Source organism: Penicillium cataractarum (assembly GCF_028827025.1).
Source record: "Penicillium cataractarum strain IBT 29864 chromosome Unknown utg000005l, whole genome shotgun sequence".
NCBI lineage: Eukaryota > Fungi > Ascomycota > Eurotiomycetes > Eurotiales > Aspergillaceae > Penicillium > Penicillium cataractarum.
The window spans coordinates 36,274-54,025 of record NW_026622741.1 but is presented as its reverse complement, the minus strand read 5'-3'; the positions used below and the strand labels follow the sequence as shown (position 1 = coordinate 54,025).

General features: G+C 51.0%; 9 protein-coding genes across 9 annotated transcripts; 4 read left to right on the top strand and 5 right to left on the bottom strand.

The window, feature by feature from the left end:
- Window positions 1-508: 508 nt before the first annotated feature.
- On the top strand, window positions 509-2,058 carry N7496_005782 (putative MFS transporter; the record flags this gene model as incomplete). Its single annotated transcript, XM_056698711.1, has 3 exons — window positions 509-655; window positions 710-917; window positions 983-2,058. The coding sequence occupies 3 exons, from the start codon at window positions 509-511 to the stop codon at window positions 2,056-2,058; spliced, it is 1,431 nt and encodes a 476-aa protein (XP_056554124.1).
- A 181-nt stretch (window positions 2,059-2,239) lies between these two features.
- N7496_005781 (uncharacterized protein) lies at window positions 2,240-3,002 on the bottom strand (the record flags this gene model as incomplete). The annotated part of the gene is made up of 2 exons (XM_056698710.1): window positions 2,240-2,637; window positions 2,723-3,002. The coding sequence occupies 2 exons, from the start codon at window positions 3,000-3,002 to the stop codon at window positions 2,240-2,242; spliced, it is 678 nt and encodes a 225-aa protein (XP_056554123.1).
- Window positions 3,003-4,119: 1,117 nt separating this feature from the next.
- On the top strand, window positions 4,120-5,720 carry N7496_005780 (major facilitator superfamily domain-containing protein; the record flags this gene model as incomplete). Its single annotated transcript, XM_056698709.1, has 4 exons — window positions 4,120-4,203; window positions 4,265-5,007; window positions 5,058-5,433; window positions 5,487-5,720. The coding sequence occupies 4 exons, from the start codon at window positions 4,120-4,122 to the stop codon at window positions 5,718-5,720; spliced, it is 1,437 nt and encodes a 478-aa protein (XP_056554122.1).
- Window positions 5,721-6,496: 776 nt separating this feature from the next.
- Window positions 6,497-7,789, bottom strand: N7496_005779 (NAD(P)/FAD-dependent oxidoreductase; the record flags this gene model as incomplete). Its single annotated transcript, XM_056698708.1, has 3 exons — window positions 6,497-6,636; window positions 6,694-7,491; window positions 7,555-7,789. 3 exons carry the CDS (start codon window positions 7,787-7,789, stop codon window positions 6,497-6,499), a joined length of 1,173 nt encoding a protein of 390 aa, XP_056554121.1.
- Window positions 7,790-9,077: 1,288 nt separating this feature from the next.
- N7496_005778 (uncharacterized protein) lies at window positions 9,078-9,983 on the bottom strand (the record flags this gene model as incomplete). Its single annotated transcript, XM_056698707.1, has 3 exons — window positions 9,078-9,521; window positions 9,596-9,808; window positions 9,867-9,983. The coding sequence occupies 3 exons, from the start codon at window positions 9,981-9,983 to the stop codon at window positions 9,078-9,080; spliced, it is 774 nt and encodes a 257-aa protein (XP_056554120.1).
- A 358-nt stretch (window positions 9,984-10,341) lies between these two features.
- Window positions 10,342-11,622, bottom strand: N7496_005777 (mandelate racemase/muconate lactonizing enzyme family protein; the record flags this gene model as incomplete). Its single annotated transcript, XM_056698706.1, has 3 exons — window positions 10,342-11,095; window positions 11,161-11,382; window positions 11,447-11,622. 3 exons carry the CDS (start codon window positions 11,620-11,622, stop codon window positions 10,342-10,344), a joined length of 1,152 nt encoding a protein of 383 aa, XP_056554119.1.
- A 697-nt stretch (window positions 11,623-12,319) lies between these two features.
- N7496_005776 (uncharacterized protein) lies at window positions 12,320-14,108 on the bottom strand (the record flags this gene model as incomplete). Its single annotated transcript, XM_056698705.1, has 5 exons — window positions 12,320-12,906; window positions 12,963-13,426; window positions 13,480-13,546; window positions 13,598-13,808; window positions 13,887-14,108. The coding sequence occupies 5 exons, from the start codon at window positions 14,106-14,108 to the stop codon at window positions 12,320-12,322; spliced, it is 1,551 nt and encodes a 516-aa protein (XP_056554118.1).
- Window positions 14,109-14,586: 478 nt separating this feature from the next.
- On the top strand, window positions 14,587-16,163 carry N7496_005775 (uncharacterized protein; the record flags this gene model as incomplete). Its single annotated transcript, XM_056698704.1, has 4 exons — window positions 14,587-14,674; window positions 14,733-15,493; window positions 15,545-15,762; window positions 15,821-16,163. 4 exons carry the CDS (start codon window positions 14,587-14,589, stop codon window positions 16,161-16,163), a joined length of 1,410 nt encoding a protein of 469 aa, XP_056554117.1.
- A 540-nt stretch (window positions 16,164-16,703) lies between these two features.
- N7496_005774 (ketopantoate reductase family protein) lies at window positions 16,704-17,703 on the top strand (the record flags this gene model as incomplete). The annotated part of the gene is made up of 3 exons (XM_056698703.1): window positions 16,704-16,803; window positions 16,869-17,068; window positions 17,131-17,703. The coding sequence occupies 3 exons, from the start codon at window positions 16,704-16,706 to the stop codon at window positions 17,701-17,703; spliced, it is 873 nt and encodes a 290-aa protein (XP_056554116.1).
- Window positions 17,704-17,752: the final 49 nt, after the last annotated feature.

Here is a 17,752-nt window from a genome sequence, read left to right as displayed (position 1 = left end):
CTCTCGCTCAGCGACATGCGGGTGGGGGCGTCAAAAGTCAGAGTCGTAACGAGGGTCCAGCTTGGTGGTATTTCGAGCGCCCCTTGGGCGCTGTCAACCGCGGTTGGTCCACCCCAAAGTTCAAACACGCGACCCTGTGGAGCTTCTTTCCCCAGAAACTTGCCCGATGTGGAGCGATTTTGCGGTCCTCCCCGCTTGATGCCGACGAGTTGATGGAAAGTCGAGCGGCATTTGCGAGAAACTGATAAGTGATTAAGTGATGGTGTTGTTTTGATTGGCCCGCTCCACTGTTGTTGGGATACTTCCAACGCAACGTTGGAATTCAGGAGGGATCGGCAAGCTGGCCGAGGTAGCGTTGCAGATACAACACAAATAGCCTTCGTATTTCAGGAGGGGCCCTGGACTTGTGCTCGTTCACCTCTGTAGGGTCTGGGGCTTAAAGACACGAGCAGTCCTTGAAGAAGTTTCTCGGTGCTGGCTGGTTCCTTTCTCATACTTACTCGACGCGATGGAGGACGGCATGAGATCTGGAGATGCCGCTGGCTCAGTGGTGGTGGATAATGAAGATGGCAAGCCCTCGGTCTTTTACCAGATCTACACACACTGCTGGTTTCAGATTATCCTTATCAGCTTCATCTGTTTCTGTTGCCCTGGCGTAGGTCATTCGAGATCCCTGTCCTACTTGACCACTACTGACATTCTTCTGTAGATGTACAATGCACTCACCGGTCTAGGAGGCTCCGGCCAAGTCGACCAGACAGTGGCCGCCAATGCCACCGTTGCGCTCCTCGCCGCGACGGCAGCTACTGCGCTTTTCGTGGTAGGACCTATCTTTGACCGTGTTGGTCCTCGAGTATGCCTCCTGCTCGGTGGATGGACCTATCCCTTGTACTCGGGCAGTTTGCTGTGCTTCAATGGTACGATAAAAGGTAGTCTTTTGGGAATCCTCGACTACAAGCTAATCTCAGGTTCTTCTAAATAGCTACCCAGAACGGTGCCTTTGTGATTGCTTCTGGCGCAATTCTTGGTGTAGGCGCCTCCTTCCTATGGGTTGCACAGGGCGCTATCATGACTACCTACGTCAAGGAATCGCAAAAAGGACGAGCCATTGCCGCGTTCTGGATCATCTTCAACCTTGGTGGTGGGGTGGGATCCCTCGCGAGCTTTGGCCTCAACTATCACTCAAAGAGCGGCACTGTTTCAGACGGAACTTATATCGCTCTACTCATCATCATGGCCATTGGGTGGTTGTTGGGAGTCCTCATCTGCCCTCCCACAAGCGTGCGCGTTTCCCAGCTACAAGCTACGCCACAGTCTGAGAAGAACTGGCGTAAGACGGCCCGACAGGCACTTCATACTATGACCGACTGGCGCGTACTGTGCATGCTCCCGTTATTCTTTTCGGCCAACGTCTTCTACTCCTACCAGCAGAACGTGGTCAATGGTATGACTTTCAATATCCGGACACGCTCGCTCAATGGTGCCCTCTATTGGATTGCGCAGATGCTGGGTGGTTTGATCATCGGTCTCATCCTGGACATGCCAGGCTTTAACCGGCCCATGCGCGCTCGCATTGGCTGGGTTTTCCTGTTTGTGACGGGCATGGCCATCTGGGGTGGTGGATATGCATTCCAGAAATGGTCGGATCGTCGAATGGCCGCGGGCCTCAAGCAGGACATTGATTATACTCAAGGAAGTCTCTCTGTCGGTCCGATCTTCCTCTACATCTTCTACGGTGCCTACGATGCCTTTTGGCAATCTTTCTGCTACTGGCTCATGGGTGCCCGTTCCAACTCCCCCGCCGAGACTGCGATCACGGTTGGCGCGTATAAAACGTTCCAGGCTACGGGAGGTGCCATGGCCTGGCGCATCAATGCCTTGAAGAAGCCCGCCATGACGCAGTTTGCGATGGACTGGGGTTTATGCATGGGCTCCCTCGTCATTGCCATTCCAGCAGTCCTTGCAGTCACTCTCACCAGTGACCCAGATGCGGAGGCTGTCGAAGGTAGGGATACTGCAGACTTGAAGGAGAAATCTCAGGTGGAAGGCAAGGCGTGAGATATTTCGTAATAACCTTGCTAGGTTGGAATGCACACAATGACCTTTGTATGGACAAAACTCGCTATGTCCTCCAGTTGCACCTTCTTCAAGGGGCATGCTCGTTTGTTCGTAGACCATTAAGAGAAGCGTATATACACGGATTATCCCGAACAAGACGTGCAGTCAATCCTAGTTTTCCCTACCGAACGCAGTTCTTCAGGATAGCAGTCTCCATCCACAGCTTGGCGTACTGTTGGTGCAACCAGACCATGACGGGACCCATAGGAGCCGCCTCGGCCTTGCCTAGACCCTGGTAGAAGCAGCTCTTGAGGGTGAACTCGGCCTCTCCCTTGTCCTGATTCACCACTGCGCCAATCTCAAACAGACCGTCGGAGGGGCGGACGCCTTGCTCGCGGGGGGATGCGCCACAGCGGACGACAATCTTCTCATCGGTTTTCTCGACAACCTCGAAGTGGTCGGTGATGATGGTGCCGACCTCGTAGGTGCTTGCAAGGAGGTCCTTGCGCTCCCAAAGATGACTGGCAGTCTCGGGGCCTTGGTACTTGTTGGCGAGGTATGCGCGCTGGGGAATGTATCCTACAGTGGGGAAAGAGGTGTTAGCGAACTTGTCAGGACAGAATATTGCCTATTCTGGAGCACAACGAAAGGCGCAAAAGCTTACCCATGCCACCCCAGACACCCGCGCAGAATGCCTCGACCAGCTTGCCCTTCTTCTCCAGCAATGAGGGGTTGAGCTTGTCGAGTGGGATGCGACGAACGCAGAGGTCATGCAGAGTAGGGTTGCGCTCGGGGTTGAACTTTTGGAAGAAGGGCGAGGAGAAGATGGGATCGTTGACGTCCATGGGCTCGAAGACGTCATTGCGCGTGGCTCCGAAGAAGACACCGACCGAGGCGACGGTGCCGGCGGCGGTGACCTTGAGGACACGACTGATGAGTCCCATTTTGGTTTGAGAAAGAAGGGCTGGAGAGAAAGGGAGAGGAGGAGGAGGAGAGGTGGAAGAGGATGGGAGCTCGAAGGAAGTGGTGAAGTTGTGAGGAGGAAACTGCGGAGAAGAGCCGACCGAAGGTCCCCGTCACGAGGACTCGGCCATCACGCCGAGAAAGTACAGGAAGTACTGGAAGTACTTCAAGGACTACTGATTTTAAAGTGATGCACGCAATTGAGGATGTAGTGAGGAACTACAATTGACATAAGAAAAGAAAAGAAAAAAAAAAGTTCATGACTATTGAAGCAGCCCTATCAGTCACGGGTTCAGCCAACTATGGAGGAAGCTCCGCCAAGATATATTCCACTCCGGTTTCATCAGGGCTCTCCTCCATAACCTTTCTCTCCCCACAATCCCCCACAAAAGCCTTGGAGAGGAGAACACGCCCTTCGAAAGTGCATGAATCATGTGTCTTGCAACATGACCGGCGAAATTCAAATGGCATTGGCTTGCTAAGCCCCGCAGATCCTTTACTAGTTACCGACTCGGGAATCCCGAATGCTGACCAACTGCTTCAAGAAGCCGGAGCATCCATGAAGCTGCTGCTGGTCTAATACGTCATCTGCTGAATGCTAGCATATTGCTGTATTCGGATGACCCTGTGGACACTCTTTTTCGAGGACAAATTCGGATAAACAGCCAAGGCTCAAAGATTGCCGAATGAGTCTCTCCTGGCACTAGGAGTATTGCGCGATAGCCGACGATCTTTACTAGGCTGAATGTTGAGGCCAGGCAGGTCTCAACAATCGGAAATGCCGAACGACTTGCCTCCTCCACGAATCCACAACCCACTGGGAGGGACCGCCCTTTCCCCCGGAATCCAATGAGATCAGACCAACTGCCCGCTAGTCATGTCTTCTTCATACTGGACTGTGGGGAGGATTCGCCGGGGTTAATTGTCTGGGGGACTATTTCAAGCTCCATTCTCGCCCCTCTTTCTTAAAGATCGCCCGCCTCTTTTGATCTTCCGAGGTTTATCGACATCGCGTATTGAAAGTTGAGAAAGACCCACGATATGATAGGCACCGAAAAGGGTTCCAAACTGCACAGCAGTTCAAGTCATCTTGAAAATATGGCCGAGGCTGATGAACACGGTGTGGCTTCAATGCTAGACTTGAAGCTATCTGTGGAGGAGCAAGACGTGAACAACCCTCAGGTCGGTCCACTACTCACCCAAGATATTCATGCTAGATCAACACTAATATTGAACCATGTAGAACTGGTCACTGTCCGCCAGGCTATCTACCTATCTCACTATTTGCTCCTTCACCTTTTTGGCAAACGTCAATTCCAGCAATTTCGCAGTTGCGACGCAGGCCATCATTAAGGAGTTTAAGGTCAGCCAAACCCAGGCTGGTCAACTAGTCTGCTTCAATGTCTTCATGTTCGGCGTCGGAAATGTCTTTTGGGTACCCCTCATGCGGGTGATTGGGAAACGCCCCGTCTATCTTCTGGCAATGGTTGGACTTTGCATGATGAATGTCTGGTCAAGCAAGGCTACGACTTATGGTGAGCTGCTCGCTGCCCGCATATGTTCGGGATTTGCTGCTGCCGCTGCCGACGCCACCGTACCTGCCGTGGTCGCAGATATGATCCCTGCAGAGGATCGCGGTCATTACATGATGATTTTCCATCTGGCGCTGACCGGTGGTTTATTTGTTGGGCCTTTGATCAATGCATACCTCATTCAGGAGGAGAACTGGCGCTGGATGTGCTATTTCCTGGCAATTGCCGTCGGGCTTGTCTTTGTGGTTGCTGTTTTTACTATTCGAGAAACCTCGTACATCAAGAGGTATAACACAGAGCCTTCGCGTAAGCGATCCCACTGGGAGTGGATGTCTCTGACTCTTGGCTTCAATCGAGATGCCTCTTTTCTCCGGGCCTTCTTGGATATTCTTGGCAACGCGACATATCCTCCTTTAATTTGGTGTTCAATTACCATTGGCATCTCTGTTGGCTGGTAAGTGCTTCTCTCGTGAGGCCGTCGTCACTTACTAACCCTATGACCAGGAACATTGTTGTGCAGCTAACTTCCACCCGCACATTCACGAAGCCCCCTTACAATTGGACCTCCGGAGATATCGGCTTACTCAGTTTATCTGGCTTCATCGGGTGTTTATTTGCCTTCTATCTTGGCGGACGGTTGATCGACGTGATCTCAAGTCGAAGCACAGCTCGACACGGTGGTCCTCGACTACCGGAGTACCGACTCCCTGCTATAATCATTCCAGGAACCATCGGCCCGGCAGGAATCTTGATCTTTGGTCTTTGCGTGGCACACAAAACGCATTGGATTGGTCCTGCGTTCGGATATGCGATGCAGGCTTTTGGCGTCGCTGCTATTTCCAACGTCGCAGTCACTTACTCATTAGAGATGTATAAGCCGGTGCGTGCCCTCGATGTGGATTCTTTTTTGTTTAATGACTGACGATAGACCAGGTAACGGGCGAGGCCCTGGTCAGTATTTTCGTCATCCGGAATACCATCGGTATGCTTCTCTCCCTGTACGCAGCGGACTGGATTGAGCGACAAGGCACGGCGCCGGTGTTTGGTGAAATGACCGCCATCCAGGTTGTCAGTATCCTGTGCGCGATCCCCTTGTACTTCTGTGGAAAGTCACTCCGGGCATTCACGTCGAGTTATGGCCCCATGAAGCGGTTCCGGGACATGTAAATTAGGTCCTATCGTGCATGAAATAAAGTAGAAAGACTGCAATGCTTTCATCGCGATTACTTCCTACCATATAATTTCGAACATCTCTATAAAGTCAACGCTGTGCTTACGACTTTCATGAGATATCGCATTGGCTACGTTCTAAATATCCATTTGGCGTGAAATCTAAGGCCTTAATTTCCGTTGAGCGGGATCCGGGTGGCCGATGATCCGAGAAAAGACCTGGTTATATTGTCAGACAAAGTATTGGGGGTTAATTTGTTCCAGCCTCTACAATTCTCGCAAAAGGATATCAAATTTTCTCACAAGTGGGTAAGCAGAGAGACCGAATGCATGAAAACTGGTCTCAGCGAGCGACTTGATAAGATGTCCATGGTGGGAATTAGGCACGTATCTACGAGGAATTCCAGACTTGAAGACGAATGGCAGAAGCATCAACAATCCTCCGTGGCCCCAATATAATAAGCTAATACAAAACTAGCATGGGGCTGACATTAACTTTCGACAAGTTGGAAAACTAAGGTCTATGAGTGAGAGGGCTTCACCTGGCAACTGCCGAGTAGGTCTGAATCCTTTGGTAAGCATTGAGAAAAGGATCAGCCAACAGGTTGAAGCATAATATGAATTAATTATGATTTACATCAATTATCGATCGTAAACGAAGTTCATAACCCATGCTCTAGCGTTAACGTCTCAAAGGCATTCACCATAATTCTCCATGGCTTAATATATGCTCTCTTCAGTTGTCTAAATGCAACACATCATGGTCCCAAGGCTCAGTTCCGCTTCTGGATCTTTTCCCACTGCGGCTCGAGGTTGCGTCCAATCGCGCGGGTTGCTTCCTTCTCCAACTCGCGCTGGCTCAAACCAACCCGCTTGGAGATCTTGGATGCAGAGTCCTCGCGAGACATTTGCACTATAAACGAATGTTAGCTGAGGATCAGAGTGAAGCCTGGGTGGGGTAAATTCATACCATGAAGATAGACTGCGGCCTTCTTTCCAGAGTACATGGCATGGGGCACGTTAGTGCTGCCGTCACTGTTGGCGTCGCCGACGGCATAGACGCCAGTGACGTTCGTGCGCATGCCACTGGCGTCGACATTGATCTTCTCTTTCGTAACATTCAGATGCATCTGGTACGGCAGTGAAGAGCGCTGTACCGCTGCGAAGTTGGTAATGAAGGCGTTGCGCTCGACAGGCTCGCCGGTAGTAAAGTGAACCAAGAACTTGTCAAACTGCATATCGGCGGTCTTGTTCTGATGGGTCTCGCCATCTTGGAGGCGCTCGATGGAAGCAATAGTGCGGTTCTCAATCTTGATGTTCCAAGCCTTGAGCTGCTCCCTCCAGTCTTCGTGCGATGCAGTGGCCTGGGCCTCTCCTGCTGGTGTCTGGGTGCCATTGACAAAGGCGATGATGTCGGAGAACTGAGTGTTCACCTCCAACACACTGCCAAGCACATCAGACAGGTTGCCGAGAATGCCAAATGGCTGGTCGCGGTGCTCGTAGCCATCGCACCAGGGGCACCAGAAGATACCCTTACCCCAGGCTTCCTGCAGACCAGAGGTGTCGGGAAGCACATCCCGCATACCGGTGCCGAGAACGATTTTACGCGCAGTGTAGTTCTTGCCTGATGCGTCAACAACAGAGAATGCAGAGACCTCGTTCGTGCCAATGGGAGTGATTGACTTGACTGTGCCATTCTTGATGTGAGCTGTGGGATACTTGAGAATTTGTTCGCGAGCCAGGGCACGGAACTCGGCGGGCGGAGTGCCTGTAGTTTTGTTAGTACGAACGGTACAAGATGATGAACTGAAAAGTTGTATTGCGTTATTACCATCGTTGCCAATGACATCGTGCATATTACGGGTAGGACCATTGCGGTACTGCTGATTGTCAAAGAGGAGAGCGGTCCTTCGCACACGAGAAACGCCGCTCAGAGCGCTGAGACCCGCAGGACCACCACCGACAACGATGACATCGTAGTCTGTTTTGGGGATGGACGACTCAGCAGCGATGAGAGTCCATAGTGATAAGAAGACGGACAGGAAAGTCACGATTCCTGGAGCCATATTGACTGTCTTCAACAGAGGCAGGAACCTGAAGAGCACAATAGAGGAACCACGAGCAATGACAAGCTCCTGGGAAGCTACCTCTCGGCCTTTATAGGCTTCCCGGTCTGCCTGTTCTCTCCACCTAATCGACGCGCATTATTTTTGCTCATAATGGCTCGCATCGATTCTGATCGCGCACATGCAAGCCCACTTCGCGTGCCAATCAAGACGGGGACTGGATCATTGTGGAGGAAGTAGCACGATTCATGAACTTTCATCGTGTCCTCAGCTGAGCGAGCTGCAGAGATCGTCGAGATCAGCATCCCCTGCAGAGCTGTCTAAAGTCTAGCGTGGTAGCTGCTTAGGGTGACTCGGATGCCGCGGGTCGACAAAGTGGATGCGATGCTACTCGAGATGCTTGGCCGGCGGGACGACATGGCTAGGCCATTGGTAGACCGAATTCCAGGATAGAGTGTCGGATAATGAATAACCATCATTTGGTCAATTCTAAAAGGACCATATCGAGGTGGCACTGGATATACTGGACTCCGAAGTGCGGGCAGGCCCCTGACAAAAGAAAATAAACATTCGCTAGGCCACGGGAGGAAAGCCACGGGAAGAGGAGCTGCAAGATTCAGATCTTCCGGCCGAACACTGGGGCTGGTCGCTCCAAAGTGGAGGTTGATTGGTCTTGGGGGCGCTAGCTCAAGGAAGGCGAGCCAGTGGAACAACTGGACGTGGTTGCGATCGGCCCTTCACGTCGCACAGACTGGACAACACCGGGCATTTCTGTCATTCCAGAGAATAGAAGGAGTCGGAGCACATTTCAGGCATCAAGCCCATGTGGTTGACCTGTCGTGTCACTTTCTAGGTCGCATGTCGAACGATGTGCATGAGCACGAAGGAGGTGATGATCATCAAGTTCTGCATGTTTGCTCAATCTTCAATAATTTATCCCGCTTCACGAGGGTCCAGCTCAGCCCGATCAATAGTCGGTGGGATTCTGCAGCTCACAGTGGGTCAACCTTCTTAGCTGCCAATCGCGGTTTCCCAGGCATCAGCCCATATCTGCATCGTGAGATCATGGGGAAAGTATTACTCTCGTGGTCGGGGATCGGAAAAAACAAGCAGAGTCCTGAAGTTGGGAGGGCTGAGGTGGAAGAAAAAGAAGACAAAAAGAGGGTTGAGTGTCTGGATCTGTCGGCGAATTGGATATCCCGTGACTTTGTATATCTCTTGCAAACAATGGAATCTTTACTTCAATAACATTTCTAAAACCTCGTCTCTGGTTATAATACCCTCTAGATCACCGTCCCATCCATCCTCCATCCACTGTGTGAATTTCACCACTCACATACGCACTCGCCCGACTGGCCAAATACACCACTGATCCCTTAAAATCATCTGGATTCCCCCAGCGGCCAGCAGGAATACGCGCTAGAATACTCGCCGCCCGCTCTTTATCCTGAATCAACGCCGTGTTCATGTCTGTCGCAACGTACCCAGGCGCAATGGCGTTAACATTGATTCCCTTGGACGCCCACTCGTTGGACAGGGCCTTGGTTAGCTGTGCGATGCCTCCCTTGGCTGCAGCATAGGCAGGTACAGTGAGACCTCCTTGGAATGAAACTAGTGATGCGATGTTGATGATACTACCACGTTGTCCTGAGGTATTTGGTGTGCGGGTGAGCATGTATGCCCCGACGTCACGACAGAGAGTGAAAACAGTGGTCAGATTAACTTGGAGGACCTATATCCGGAGTCCTCGTTAGCGGTTGTTGTATATTGAATGAGATGAAAGTTACGAGAAGAGACATAACTAACCTCATCCCAGTCTTCGTCCGGGAAGATGTGGCTTGGATGGCGCCGTTGAATCCCGGCGCAGTTCAACAGAATATCAATATCATGGCCATCACCGATCACGGTCGACACCAGTTTGGCAACAGACGGTTGTGAAGCTAGATCGGCCGTATAAATGCTGGCTTTGCGGCCCAACTTCTCAATTTGCTCCTTTGTGCCGAGGTTACTGGTATCTCGCTGGTATAAGTGTCAGCTACCTCGTTCTTCACAAAGCGTGAAGGCCAAGGGCACGTACCTGAACTAATACAATGTCGGCTCCTGCTTCTGCTAACGCAATTGCCATGGCTTGCCCGATGCCACGGGTGCCTCCAGTTACTAGGGCAGTTCGGCCTCGCAGAGAGAAGAGATCCATGGTTGATAATACTAACAGGCAATGAGCTCTGTGGCTGTAAGGATTAGATCTTATCACCATTGCGGGGAAGAAAGCTGCCTTATATTGGGGCGTGTGCCTGGTGACTTGTGCCCCCACGCCTTCCCCGCGCCGAGTAGGGAGATCGTCCAGGCGGGTGATGCTCCTGCCGACGATTGCAAGAGTGTCGGGCTAACTAACACCGGGTGAATTTTCCTGCGCAATTGATGACTTCTGTCTTCATAAAGATTTGTGTCTGGAGTGCCTAGGTGGATCGATTGATGGCTTTTATAACCAAAGATATAAGGAAATGGAATCGAGTTCGAACATTATGTATTCAATGCAGTCTATAAAAATTAATCTACCACTCCCGAATAGACCCATCAGGTCCAAAGAACTCCTTAGGTTGCCAGGGTTCTGTCTCTTGGCTGATTTTGCGCACCAAGTCCTCATCAATCTCAATTCCCAGACCAGGCTTGGTGAGGGCCGCTACATATCCCTCCTTGATATCAAACACAGATTTGTCGACCAGGTAGCTATTCAAGTCGATATCACCCGCCTCAAGATTATAGTGCATACCCAAGGACATTTCTTGAATCACAAAGTTGGGAGTTGATAGAGCGATCTGCATTGACGCTGCAAGGGCAATAGGGCCCAATGGGCAGTGAGGCGCAATCGCTACGTCGTAGGTCTCAGCCATGGTGGCAATGCGCTTGGTCTCGGAAATACCACCAGCATGAGCAATATCTGGCTGAAGTACATCCACAGAGCTGTCCTCCAAGAACCGCTTGACGTCCCACCGTGTGTAGAGGCGCTCGCCGAATGCAATTGGAATGGTAGTACTGTTTGAGAGTTGCTTGATGGCCTCGGGGTGTTCGCAGAGAAGGGGCTCTTCAATGAAGAGAGGTTGATGAGGCTCCAATGCCTTTGCCAACTGCTTTGCCATGGGACGATGCAGCCGACCGTGGAAGTCAAGACCGGCATCCAAACCCAGAGCCTTGACTTGTTTGAGACGCTCGACGCAGGATTGGAGGGCGGCGGGGGAGTCGAGCCAGTTGAGATCCTCAGTGGCATTCATCTTAACACACTTGAGGCCTTGAGCGATTCGTGCCTTACTATTATGAACTCCCCGTTAGATACTGCTTCTCTCGTTTCTGCGCTGGGGTTTTGGTATACATACGCCATGGCCTCGACATCGGCCGGCCGATCACCGCCGATCCAGCAGTAGACCTGGACCTTGTCGCGCACCTTGCCGCCCAACAATTGGAACACTGGAACTCCCAGCTTACGGCCCTTGAGATCCCATAGCGCAATGTCAATGCCAGAGATGGCGGACATGAAGACCGGCCCTCCTCGGTAGAATCCAAGTCGCCACACGAATTGCCAGATGTGTTCAATGTCGCTGTCCACCGCGTCAGTACTGTAAGAGAAAATGCGATAATGTACGTCCTGATGGTGATACTCACTCAGCTTCAAACCCAACAATGCGAGTGATAATCTCATCTAGCGCTCCTTCAACAGCTAGAGAATGGCCTTCGAGGGTTCCCTCGCCCCAGCCGAAGTTGCCATCTTCATCAGTGACCTTGACGAACAGCCAGCGGGGCTTGACCCGGAAGTACTCGATGGACTTGATCTTTGCCATTATGAATGAATGAAGTAGAAAGGAAGAAGTGACAAATTCTCAATCAGAACGGAGGCAATTCCAAGTGGCGGAGCTGATCCCCGGCGTCATATATGAAGTCGCGCGTCGCGTAGGGAAGAAACCCCCTCCTCCATCTTACCCCTCTCCTCACCATTGCCTGTCGGATGATCGCATTCAACCCCCATACTCCACACTTCTCAAAGACACCCCACGCGGGGGTCAATGAGGGAATGAAAGAGACTCGGGAGAAGTCCGGGAGAAGTCTGGGGGTGGAGACGTGATCGCGCCACGACTTACCCCCACGCTTCCTCGGGAAAGCCATTACTGGTGGAAGAACTTGGGGAACTTGGCCAGGCAAAGGAGCTGAAAAAGAGGGGAAAGAGGTGGATATTAGCTGGCATGCTGACGAGTGTTGTTTCGGATATGCGACAAGATACTGTCGTTAACAAGACCAAATTAGCCAGTAGCCGACCTGCACTGACCCGATAGGGAAGAGGTCGTCGTCGCTGGAACTTGATGATCAGAAGTATACGATCAGAAGTATACTGACGCTCTGGCACATACTGACAAATCATGAAAAGGATCATGAGACTCATGCACTAAGTTCTTTGTTCATACTTGTGCCATGACTTGTGGCTGTACAGAAGTAGTAAAATCAACCATTGAGCATAATAAACAGGGCATCTGCTCTAAATCCTTAGTACAGATAGCGGAAATTGAGATTCTCCTTGTCAGTCAAATCACTAAACGCAGTCCGATCAAGCTCCAACTGTCTCTCGTACTCTGTCTCACTACCGGAGATCACACCTTGCAACCGGTCGCGACGTCGATTCTCCCATGCGAGCGCGAATCCTAGCATAATGATCAATGCAATTTCCACCAGGTTGGCCACAATCATTGACCAAATGCCCAAGGAGTAACCCGGGGCCTGCTCGGATTTATAGAAGAAAGGACCGGCAATGTTACCGACGCAGACCCCCAAAAATATCATCGCGTTAGTAACCACTTTCTTGGTGTGGCCAGCAATGTTGCCCGTCAAGATGGACAAGATAATCACGAAAGAGGCATTGTAAGAGCCAGTTAGATAGTAGCAGATCAACCTTCCCACCTGATTGGACTCGGGGACATAGTGTAAACCAAAGGATCCGGCTAGGTTGGGAAGTAGAAACACCACCGCGACAATGCAGCGATTGCCTTGTGGGAGGCGGTCGTTGACAAACACGGCTGTCAGGATCATGATGGCAATAAAGGCTCCATAGGGAATTTGCATGAGCGTCGTGACCACTGTATATCTTGTTAGCTATCAGAACTCAGATTGGGGGATTATTCAAGGTGCATACAAGTAGAGAAACCAAAGCCCTTGATAATCAATGTTCCAAAGTTGGAGATGCCACCATTGGGAATATTGCCGGAAAAGCCGAGCAAGAAAAAGGTCCAGACTTTCCAGTCCAAGAAAGCTTCGAGAATCTGCTTCGGTTTCATGGTCCGGTTCTCCACACCCGTTTGGTTATCTCGCAGGCGCTCGACGGCAAGTCGCTTTTCGCGGTCGGATAGTTGAGGCGCAGTGACTGGGGAGTCTGGAAGGAAGATGACCATGACGATACCCCAAATACAACAAAGGGCCCCAATGATGAGGAATTCATACTTCCAAGAGGGAAGAGATCCGTTAATCTGGCCGATGCCATATCCAAACAGCCCACCGATAGCGATGCCAAAGCCATTGGCCGTATACCATAGGCCGATTCGAATGGGCTGTTGGCGACGGGTGTACCACATACTGGTGATGAGCATAAATGCAGGGTCACTAGAATACTGTTAGTTCATTTGTATATCTAAAATAACTTCAATGCAACCAACCTGCATGCTTCGGCGGCCCCTGATATGACTCGCAGAACCGCAAGTTGGGTAAAGTTCTTCGCAGCCGCTATAGTGACGTTAGTTGATACTTTTCACCGGAATATAGCCCGGTGCATACCTTGAAGCATCAAGAAAAACCCCCAGAGAAAGATGTTGACACCAAGGTACTTGCCAACCGGGAATCGCTGCATCAGCAGGTTTGTGGGAAACGACCACACCAGGAAGCCGAAATAGAAGACACTGGAAAGCCACGAGTATTCGTTGCCAGAGAGATTCAGGTCATCACGGATACCAAATATAGCGGCATATGACAGAGTTGTTTTATCAATCTTAATTCAGTATGATCGCGAATTAGCTTGTCGTTCTGTAATTATTGCCTTCGTCCCCAAGCCCGCAACTCAACTTACATAGTAGAATGCATAGCAGACTGCTAAGAACGGTAAGATCATTAGGTCGATTTTTCGAACCAGCTTCTTCTCTTCCCCGTCTTCAAACCCTTCATGCATATCCTCGAGGTTGTCGAATAAAGCCAATGCAGCGTCGCCATTGTGAATCTTGGCCGTGTCTGTAGGAATATGCGAGCCTTCGACATGTCTCGCCGCAGGCTTTGGAACGTTTGAGTCCTGCATCGTGTGTTGGGCCGTAGTTCAAGACTCTATCAATAAGGTGTCTTGTTTTCAGAATATGTCACCACTGCACTGGGATGCTGGGAAGTGAATGTCGGATAAGAGACATGTTATACGTAGGTCGCAGCAGCTTGTCTGCTTCTCCTCCTTCACACCCCAGATTCCCCACCAACAAAATCGTGGTATTATGTGGACCGGACGACCAACACACGGAGAAAACAGCTTTACTGGGGTTCCCATCATGTTCTCCACTTCGAACATACGATATACTCCATCAGGATTGAGATCATCGTCATCTCCCACTGCGGTGTGACCCCCACGGAGCAGTCGGGAGGAGTCCGGGACCCCCGCTGCGATCGTCGAAATGGCGCCTGGGCCCATTTGCCTAAACTCAAGGAAGTTGCCTTTTGTACGTCAGCATCCCACGGCAAATGAAAGGTGTATTCTAGCAGTTATCGGCTATCAGGCAAGAAATTCCATCATGACTCTCACACGAGAAGAAATCCGGCAACATAGCACTCGGCAGTCATGCTGGGTTGCCATCCATGGGGCGGTCTACGATGTCACTGGTGTGTTGGAGAAATGATCAATACTAAGTGAGGGGACATACGCTGATTGACCTGCCAGATTTTCTTGATTCACATCCAGGGGGGCCAGCGGTAATTCTCCGCTGTGCTGGAAAAGATGCCACCGAGGACTTTGACTCGGTACATTCAGCAGACCTTTTGAAGGGGGCATTGCCTGAATCTGCCCTACGAGGATACATTGATCCAGCTGAGTTAGCGGTCGTTGAGTCTACTTCAAATGAAGTCGCACCATCATCAGATTCAAAACTTCAAGGCCCGCCACCACTCAGGACGTTGATCAACTTGGACGACTTTGAAGAAGTGGCTAAGCAGTACCTGCCAGCTAATGCCTGGGCATACTATTCTTCAGGTGCGGATGACGAGATCAGCAAGCGCAACAACCGACGCGCATATCAAAAAGTGGCTCTGCGACCTCGTATTTTGAAGAAGGTCTCTAGTGTGGACACGACCACGTCAATTTTGGGACATTCAGTGTCTCTCCCAGTCTACATGTCTCCCTCGGGCATCGCGAAGCTTGCTCATCCCGATGGCGAGTGTGCCCTAGCTCGAGCAGCTGGAAAAGAGCGACTGGCACAGGTCCTTGCCAACAGCTCCAGCATGTCTGTGGAGCAAGTCAGGGCAGCACGGACTTCTGAGGATCAACCTCTCTTCCTTCAGCTATATGTGAATAAAGACATTCAGAAGTCGGTAGAACTCGTCAAGCGTGGTATTGAGGCGGGCGTCCGCGGTATCTGGATTACCGTGGATTCCCCTGTGGTAGGAAAAAGAGAAAGCGATGAGCGACTTAATTTGGCTGTCACAGTAAGTCTCCTTCTTCTAAAGTCCCAAGAGGAGTCTCTCATATCTGTGTAGGCCCTCGATAGCGATGCCCAGGGACAAGGAGTAGCCAAGATCATGGCAAGCTCCATTTCTCCTTCCATTGACTGGGACATTCTGTCTTGGATCCGAGAACTCACAGACCTACCCGTGGTCATCAAGGGCATCCAGTGTGTCGAAGACGCCGTTATTGCATACGAGCATGGTGTCCAGGGTATTGTATTGTCGAACCATGGAGGTCGATCACAAGACACGTAAGTCATATCATTCCGCTTTGGAAGAGTCTTCAACTAATGTTTATTTTCTGCTTAGCGCCCAATCGCCACTCTTGACTCTTTTAGAGATTCGCAAATTTGCTCCCCATTTGCTAGATGGCAAGATGCAAATCTTCATTGACAGCGGGATTCGCCGTGGAACCGATGTGCTCAAGGCTCTCGCTCTAGGAGCAACTGCTGTTGGTCTCGGTAGACCTTTCTTGTTTAGCCTGTCCGGGGGCTATGGAGAAGCTGGGGTCCGGCGAATGTTGGAGATTTTGCGACAAGAGATCGAGATGAACATGGTTTTCCTAGGAGTTACGAGCCTGAAGGAGCTTCTTCCAGAGATGGTGAATGCAAGTCGCTTGGAGAGAGATATGATTGGAAGTGTGAAGTTATAGATCAAATACCACCGAGTCAAAGCATGTCAAAGAATATTACTCGTTCAACAAGGATTGTTTCTAGATAATGAAGAAATAACCTTCACCGCATATCGATGAATCCATCTAGTACCCCCTCATACCTAAGCAAACGAAGTCCCCGCCCATTTAACCGACACACGGTTCCACCCTCGAGACAAGGCTGATACCAGTATGGACTAGCGGCATAAGACGCAACCCCCACGCCGGAATATGACCGACCCCACTATGAAGGTGCGGGGGAGGGACGCTCGCCGCAAACACCGACGAAGATGACAATCATCTTTAATCTCTGAATCAGACGGCCAAAGCATTGCTGTATAGCCCACCCATTTGTCATGTCGGATCACATTGACATTCTGCTTTACGGCTTAGGAGCGTAAGAAGAGTGATGTTCCTTCCAGCGGAGTCGTCGCTTACGTGAATACAGCATTGGCTCTTTCTATGCCTTCATCCTGAATCGTTCCGACCGAGTACGGTTGACAGTGGTTGCGAGGTCAAACTACGAGGCAGTGCTCGCAAATGTATGTTCATCGCTCTTATATGTACACGGGGGATACTGACTTCAGCCTGTTCAAGGGAATCACCATTGACAGCGAGAACCATGGCCAGCACAACTTCCGTCCCTACAAAGGCAAGGAGTCAGTACCAAGTGGTAAACGCAAGTTGCTAATACCTAAGCTGCAGTTGTGAAATCTCCCGCGGAGGCATCTGCCATGGACTATGTCGTTTGCGCGCACAAAGCCATTGATCAAGACGAGGTGGCGGCCCAGTTGAAGCCCGTCGTAGACCCTGGCCGAACCACGATTGTGGTCATTCAGAACGGCGTTGGCAATGAGGAGCCATTCCGGAAGCAGTTCCCCCAAAATTCGATTCTCACCTGCGTGGTAAGTTTCCCGCAAACTATTAACCGCTTCAATGTTTGCATAGACAGGACTAACTACTGTAGACCTGGGTGGGGGCCATACAAAGCAGTCCAGGCGTGGTCAAGCATATGAAATCCGAGGATATGCAGATTGGTCTCTTCCCCAACTCAGAGATCGACAGCTCCATTGAGAAGAAACGCCTCGATACCTTCGCCGACCTCCTCCGGCACGGCCAGACCCGTTTCCAAGTCCTCGAGAACATGCAGCAACAACGATGGGAGAAGGTTGTTTGGAACGCGGCGTGGAACTCGCTGACCACGCTGACTATGGTCGATACGCAAACCTGGCTGCACTCTTCACCCGATGCGGAGCCTTTCACTCGCTCACTAATGCGAGAAGTTATTACCATTGGGCGTGCTTGTGGTGTGCCATTGGAGGACGAGTTGGTTGATCAGCTGATGGATAAGATCAATGCTCTACCTGGTATTGGGAGTAGTATGCAGACGGATTGCAAGTCTGGCAGACCGATGGAGATTGATGTGATTCTAGGCTTCCCCGTGCGTAAGGCTAGGGAACTGGGTATCTCGGTGCCGTATCTGGAGACCATCTATGTTATTCTGCGAGCTGTGGATGGCCGGCTGCGTGCCGCACTATAGCATGGGCCTTGAATATGCTGTATAGAGTCACGCACTACGAGATATGCCC